We start from the raw sequence: 7,587 nt of genomic DNA, 5'->3' as shown, positions 1-7,587 counted from the left end.
ACACACACTGTCATTCCCGGCAGCATTTTGCATCAATCAAAAAAAAAAAAATATGAGTAACACAAGCGTAAGAGGGAAATTCCACACCTGGACTATGTGACCCGTTATAGTAAAAATGCTGGCACATTCTAAATACCGTATGATACGACCTTCAGGCCGAGAGGATGAAGTACGAGGAATTTCATGTTTGGCTACACGCTTGCTTTTCAAACCTGGGTGATTGGCCTTCAATCCCGGATGCCACAGGGGAGAGAACCGACCTCTGAAAGCTGGTTTCTGACCTCCACGTGCACACACACACACACGCTCACACACCCTGTGCCGTCTCTCTCCTGTCCCAGTCCTGTATACTTTCCCCTGAACATAGACTCAGTACCATAAAGTGATAAGTAGTTTGGCCTTTTTCTTTACCTGTTCTGGGCAGCGCTCAAGAGGCAAGCATTCTACATCTGACTGCATCATGAGCCTGCGGTTTCTGTGCTCAGGAGCAGTGGGGCATTGCGTTCATTCATTCAGAATACAGACACAGGCTTTTCTGCTGCGGTGGTTCAGGGTGCCCAGATCCCACGTCTGATAGTTAAGAAGTTGCTCGTTCCTCTTTCGCCAGGTGAAATGTCCCACCATGATGTCCTGGATGCGGCTTCCAAAGGAATAAATGTCATTCTCTGTGAACACAGCAACACTGAACGAGGCTTCCTTTCCGATCTGCAGGAAATGCTGGGTGCTCATTTGGAGAATAAGATTAATATCATCCTGTCTGAGACAGACAGGGACCCTCTTTGCGTGGTTTAGAGAGCAGAGGGAGTCAGAGACACAAGCTGTGCACCATTTGGGTGGAAACAGGGATGTGCAGGGAGAATAACGGTGCTGTCGTCCTCCTGCAGAAGCAGGCTCCAAAGACGTCGTCCAAGTTCATCAGTAAGGTTCCAGATGGTATAGCTCACAAGGTAAAGAGTGCAATAAAGACACATGCTCACTATAAACTCTTGGAAAAGGCAACTAAAACCTGGATATCACTAGGTGCTTTTGTTTGGTTGTTTAATGTGACAGAGTCTATAACCCAGGATAGCCTCCAATGCACTACTTAGCTGAGGCTGGCCTTGGACTTTTAATGCGCATGTATGCACCCATCACCTCTGAAGTAGCTCTCTGTACATGGGGTCTCCGTCTCAGTAATCTCTGCCCTCTCATTAATCTTAAACACCATTTAAAAACAGATGTGGAGGGGCTGGAGAGATGGCTCAGAGGTTAAGAGCACTGACTGCGCTTCCAGAGGTCCTGAGTTCAATGCCCAGCAACCACATGGTGGCTCACAACCATCTGTAATGAGATCTGGCGCCCTCTTCTGGCCTGTAGGTATACACACAGACAGAATATTGTATACATAATAAATAAATAAATATTAAAAAAAAAAACAAACTGGATTTGATTTTTTTCCTAAGTGGCAATTTTGGGTGATGAAGTAAATCTATGTGCTAAGTTAGGCATCATAAATCTTTTTAAAAAAATATTTAAAAAACCCACTGGTGATCACTATCTATATTCGTACTTATTCCTATAATTTGGGGGTTTTTGGTGGTGAAGGGATCAAACTAAGCACCTTGTACAATTACTGCTCAAGCTGGCAGCATGAACCTGGAAGAGCGGGGCCTAAAAATGAGGCAGAGTAAAGTCTCATGCAATAGGCAACTTTATTTAGAGACTCAGACAATTTAGACTGAGAGTTAAGCAGAGTCACCTGAGTAAAGTGTACAATCACATGGAGAAATGGCACATGGCAAAAACATTTTTTCATAGAGGCATATGAACAATAACAATAGCCAGCTGCAATAGTTTTATGTTTTTGCAAAAAAAGAAAAAAAAAAGAAAAAAAAACAAGCAAAAGAAACCTGATTCTTGTTTTATTGAAGTATTCTCACAAGCACTCAGAATTCCCCTTGTACAACTCTATTCTCACATTCTCTGTCTGTCTGTCTGTCTAAACAATCCTAGCTGTCCTGGAACTAGCTCTTATAGACCAGGCTGGCCTGGAACTCACAGAGATCCACCTGCCTCTGCCTCCCGAGTGCTGGGATTAAAGACGTGCGCCACCACCACCCGTGTACAGCTGTATTCTTGAACTGTGTTCCACATTATGAATGGAAGGTCACGTGTTCTAACTGATCTCCAAAGTGACTTGTAGTTTTGTTGCTGATTAATGGTGTTCAACACTCAGAAGTAGTGATTGTCACACAGCATTTCCTGCGGGTGTTCTACAAGCCAGATGCAGAAAGACACATTCTTCATGCCCTCTCTTAGAAGAACCTAGAGTGTGTGTGTGCGTGAGTGTATGTGTGTGTGCGTGCTTGTGCACATGCAGGTCATAAAACCAGAAGGGGAAGAGACAAGATGAAGAGATTTTTAAGGACAAGGAGGGTAATGGGATGCATGAGATAATAAAGCAGAAGAGGGAGAGAATCAAGGAGGACCAAGTACAATGATTTATACATATATGGAAATGTGTGTGTATACACATATACATACACACGTACACACATATACATACATACACACATACACACATACATATGGAAATGCCATAAGGAATCCAACACCTCTGCATGCTAGCCTAAAAATTTTAAAAACAAAAAAAAAAAAAAACAAAAAAAAAAAAACAAGAAAAGAGTTCGCCTGGGGAATTACACCTCCAGCCCAGAAGCAAATCAGGCAGGAATTATAACTTCAAGTTCCTACACCTCCTAGACAGGAAGGAACAGAGCTGCTCAGGGAAATGAGTAGATAGTTAATATGCCATTGTGCCCACGAGAGCTGTAAGATGCACTCAGAATCCTTTTCAAACTCTTCAAAACAACTAGCATTATAAAAGGACTATACACTCTGGCCTTTTATTTATTATTAGTAACATCTAGTAAAAAAAAGAACATGAGGAGCTGAATTTGAACCCCAGCTCCGATGCAGAACTCTGGGCATGTCTACGGTGCCCTAGCTGCACTGGCAGGCAGAGACAGCTGACTCATGGCAGCCCATCTAGCCTAAAAGGAGCCTCTGGTTCACTGAGACCTTGTCTCAAGGTAATAAGGCAGAAAGTAAAAGACACTTAGCATCTTACTCTGGCCTCTGCACAGAAGCACACACGCACGCATGCATGCATGCACACACACACCACAGAAAGCAAAGTGCAAACCAGCAAGTCTCATGTGATCACTGTATTTATTTAGCGGCTGCTGTTTTCTGAAGCAGGCATCGCTGTGGCTCAGACTGACCTACAACTCGTGCTTCCTCCTGCCTCCCCTGGTAGTGTTGGGATCACAAATGTGAGCTCACGTCTTGCTACTGTTGTGTGGGAAGGAAAGAAGCAGTCTGCCTGCCTCTGAGTCCTGACAGTGGGTTACAGGCGTGTGCCAGCTGTGCCTGCGTGCTGTTTAAGAAAATAAAAACTGTCAATGTACAAGAATAGTGAAATGTTTTTATCTTCTACTGTCCTGAGAACAATTATTAACGTGTAAATTGGGATTTTATTTTTAAGCCTGGTTTCCCGTTTGTATCATAAAATCAAGGTGATGGTTGATACTAATTGAACTAAATATGCTTTGTTGGTTGGCACACGCCCTATCGGTTCCTTTCACTTCTCCCACCACCTGGGTTTAACAGTCCCATCTGTCGCAGGCATGTGTAGCAGGTCATCTCAGCCCACTGGATACCTTTATCACTTCAGAGGAAGCAGGTGAAGCCCGCCCTCCTGACGAGCTCTGTATGACCCCATCTTGTGCTTTCCCATCTGAAACAAGTGCACTTGTAGGAATTCAGCTCAGGGAGCGTTAAACGGCCCTGGAAAACTAGGGATAGCATTCAGTATAAAATAATCCAAAACATCCAGTTCCAAATAATCCCTGAGCACACTGTTCATCCAGCAACAAGTCTCCAGAGAGGTAATAAATTAAAGGCACATTTCCCCCCAACTCGATGACACCGCACCTTATTAGAGACAGTAATCCAGCCAGCCTAATCAAAGTTCAAAGTTGATGATCTGTCCCTTCAATAGCCTTCAATAGTCAATCTCGTGTGCTGGACAGAATGATCTAGTGCTAGACGTAAACCAGCATTCTTACTAAGAGCGGCAGCTGGGGTACAAGACTCTTCCACCTAAAGGAGGCAGTCTAAGCCTCCTCCTCTTCCTTCTCCAGGAAATCAGCCAATGTTCCGCTGTCAACAGGAATTAATAAATATTCTACACCATCAGTTCCCTACAAGATAAAAGAATACTCCATTTGTTAATCCATGGCAAGGGAGCTATCTGGACCTTTCTATTACACATTAAACAAACCAACAAGTAACAACAAAACCCTGGACTTTTAAATTATTAATATTTGGTTTTTCAAGACAGGGTTTCTCTGTGCAATCCTGGAAGCTCAGAAAGACACTGCGTAGGCCAGTCTGGTCCAGAACACAGAGATTCACCTGCCTCTGCCTCCTGAGTGCCGGGATTAAAGGTGTGTTCCACCACCACCTGGTTTGAGTTTATGTTTTATGCAGTATTCTAATATCTGAATAAGTATTTAAATACCTAAGCAGAAAAATCAAGGCAGGCAAAGGGAACGTGACTGTGTCTAAACCCCGAGATACAGTCAAGGGAATGTGACTGTGTCTAAACCCTGAGGTACAGTCAAGCACTCTAACCCAAGTCTGGAGGGCGGAGAGGTCACTGTTTTCTTCACTGTGCTTTCGGGCATGTCTGACCCTGCGACACTGTCATGTATGAAGTTCATACGTGAACCACACAGCACATTTACAGCTGGACCACGTTCACTGTCAGCCACAGCTGGACACACCGTGCCCTTTCCAAACCGGTCAGTACTGACTCTCTGTTCTACCTGCCCCATTTCAACATGGTTCATCTTACCGAACTTTGTTGTGTTTTTGAGACAGGGCTTCACTGTAGCCGTGGCTGGCCTGGAACTCACTCTGTAGACCAGGCTGGCCCCAGCTCACAGAGATCCGCCTGCCCCTCCACTCTAGGGCTGGGATCAGCGAATGTTCCAACCCCCCACCACCCCCACCGTTCACTTGATTTGAATCCATTCAAGGGTTGGGAAGATGGCCCAGCAGTAAAAGCACTGCCTGCTCTCCCCTAGGACTTAGTTGGATTCCTAGCACCTATATGGCAGTTCACAGCCCCCTGTAACTCTGGTTCCAGGGGACCCAATGCCCGCTTCTAGTTTCCACAGACACCAGGCTGCACACATGGTGTAGATACGTACAGAACATACACACACATAACAAAGTCATCAGAAGTAATTTATTGACTCTTTAGCGCTGCCCTGCATTCCACACTTCCTCTTTTCTCACGGCAATCCATCCACCCATCACGGCACCGCAGAGCAAGTTATCTGTTTTTCCTTCCTGCCTGCGTCCTCAGTGAACGCCGCGCCCCACCCCACCCCTCATGGCAGCCATCTTACCTTCTTCGTTCTTATAAGCTTGTGATCCCTGAACTCAGTCAGCTGGGCCCGGAGAGTGAGATCGCTGTTAACAAGGAAGGCCTCGCGACACTGCTGGTAAAAGTCCTGAAAAGAAAGTCCTGGGGAGACGAAAAGATTAAAGTTAATCAATACTTTGCTTTATTGACATTTTTAAGACAGGGTCTTATGCAGCTCTGGCCAGCCTGGAACTCAGCACATACATCAGGCTGGTATATTAGCTTTGAACTCATGGAGATCCTCCTGCCTCTGTTTCCTGAGGGCTGAGATGAAAAGTAAGGCCCACCGTGACAGCATAATCAGTATTTTTAAGAAAAGATGTACTTAATCTTTGTGCGTGCGTGTGTGTGTGAGTGTGTGTGAGTGTGTGTGTCTGTGTGTGAGTGTGTGTGAGCGTGTGTGTGAGTGGGCCTGTCTTCCAATTCCCACCAGCAATCTTCTGAGCAGTGCATCTGGCACGAGGCGAAGTCGGCTGCAAGCCTGGACAGACACAGCCACCACAGAGCAGCCGCTGCTCTGCTGGGAGAGACACAGGGCTCCCAAGGGACTCTAGAGACTATAGGGACAGAAAGTCACATTCAATATCACCAATATCAGATACCTGTGTAGGAGGGGCTGTCCTGGTTATCCAGTTGGAACTTTATAAGTAGCCTGAAAATTCCCCTACAAAAAACAAAGACAAAAATCTGTATTAGTCAATGTAAGAATGTCAAATACACCTTTTGTTCCTTTCTCCAGGAAATCAGCTCCTCACAGGAAAAGAGCTTTGCTTACCTAGGAAAGTGCTTGGGAATACACACACACACACACACACACACACACACACACACACTCCCTCTCTCTTTCTATAGTAAAACCTGAGGGGGTTGGCTGATACTTCAGAAGACGGAACAGGGTGGCTCGGGCAGTGCCAGCCTCTATCCTACACTGGGTAAGGTGGCAGAGGCCCTTACTCCCAGAACTCAGCAGCATAACTAAGTAAATCACTGGCTTTTTCCAGGAAAACTGGCCCTATAAGAGGGTGCAGGGTGGCAAAGACTACACAGGGAGACAGACTAAGAACCAAACGGAGAGCCCCTGGCGGCACAACAGCAGGCTCGCACCTCATACAGAAGAGAACAAGAACTCCGAGATGTCTCTGTGTTCACAACTCAGACATTTCTCTTCAAAAACAAAACGGCTGCCTGCACGTATGTGCATCATGTACACACTTGTCGGCTTCCCCTGGGGCTGAGTCACCATAAGGATCCGAGGAACTGAAGCCCAAGCAAGCCTGACCTAAACTCCGAGCGAGTCATCTCCTCAGCCGCTAACAATTTGTTGAGGAAAACTATTTTAACTTTATTGGTCAATTTCATGGGCTAATATTGAATACTTTGCCTATTGTGCAATCCAGTCCTGGTCACTATTTTTATTATCCTTCTTAATCCTTTATAGCAAGCAGATAGTTTTGTTTCTGCCCACTGTTAACTATCGACGTGACACAGCCGAGAGCCACCTGACAAGGGACTCCTAACTGAGGAAATCATTAGCTCATGCTGGGTCAGGGTTGTCTGTGGGGCAAATGCCTCTACTGCTAAATCATGTATGGGGGCCAAGACTACCGTGGGTGGCACCAGCTCAGGCAGGTGGGAGTGGTTACAACAAACCTAAGCGTGAGCCTTTGAATGTTTCTGCCTGGAGCTCCTGCTTGAATTCTCTCCCCGACTTCCTTCAGTTGTGAACTGTAAGTCAAATAAACCTTATCTCCCGCAAGCTGCTTTGGGGGTTATGTTGTTTACCACAGCCGCAGGATAAACTAGAGCAGAATCATGATAGACTTGGTAGTCCAGCCTCAGCTGAAGGGCTTGGTACGTGTGCGACAAGTCTGTCCCTCCGACCGTCACTGCCAGTCCTCAAATGGACAGGGTATTTGTTGTTGTAGTGGAGCTGGAAGCTGAATTCAGGAGATTCAGCACACTAAGCAAGTGCTTACCAGAGAGCTGCACTTCTAGCCCTAACTATGTATAGATGGGTGTGTATCTTTATATATAACTATGTATAGGTGGGTGTGTATCTTTATATATAACTATGTATAGATGGGTGTGTATCTTTATATATAACTATGTAT

The 7,587-nt window shown here is 45.5% G+C and overlaps 2 protein-coding genes across 3 annotated transcripts in view; one reads left to right on the top strand and one right to left on the bottom strand.

The window, feature by feature from the left end:
* The window catches only part of Nif3l1 (NGG1 interacting factor 3 like 1), a 24,235-nt gene extending 22,844 nt beyond the window's left edge, over nt 1–1,391 (top strand). For both annotated transcript variants that reach the window (XM_050159145.1, XM_050159146.1), the window contains exon 7: nt 608–1,391. In XM_050159145.1, the coding sequence (XP_050015102.1) occupies nt 608–792 (185 nt within the window). In that variant the 3' untranslated portion in view covers nt 793–1,391. The remainder of the gene's footprint in view (nt 1–607) is intronic.
* Nucleotides 1,392–1,850: 459 nt separating this feature from the next.
* Orc2 (origin recognition complex subunit 2) overlaps nt 1,851–7,587 on the bottom strand; it is a 30,501-nt gene continuing 24,764 nt past the window's right edge. Inside the window, exons 14-16 of the mRNA XM_050159159.1 lie at nt 6,079–6,140; nt 5,460–5,578; nt 1,851–4,244 (exon numbers count right to left, since the gene is read on the bottom strand). Coding sequence (XP_050015116.1) covers nt 4,158–4,244; nt 5,460–5,578; nt 6,079–6,140 — 268 coding nt within the window. The 3' untranslated portion in view covers nt 1,851–4,157. The remainder of the gene's footprint in view (nt 4,245–5,459; nt 5,579–6,078; nt 6,141–7,587) is intronic.

The sequence above is a fragment of the Alexandromys fortis genome, unplaced genomic scaffold, assembly GCF_014885135.2.
Source record: "Alexandromys fortis isolate MF-2015 unplaced genomic scaffold, M_Fortis_MF-2015_v1.1 scaffold_65, whole genome shotgun sequence".
Lineage (NCBI taxonomy): Eukaryota > Metazoa > Chordata > Mammalia > Rodentia > Cricetidae > Alexandromys > Alexandromys fortis.
Note: the sequence above shows the minus strand (reverse complement) of the source record. Positions and strands in the feature narration are given on the sequence as shown.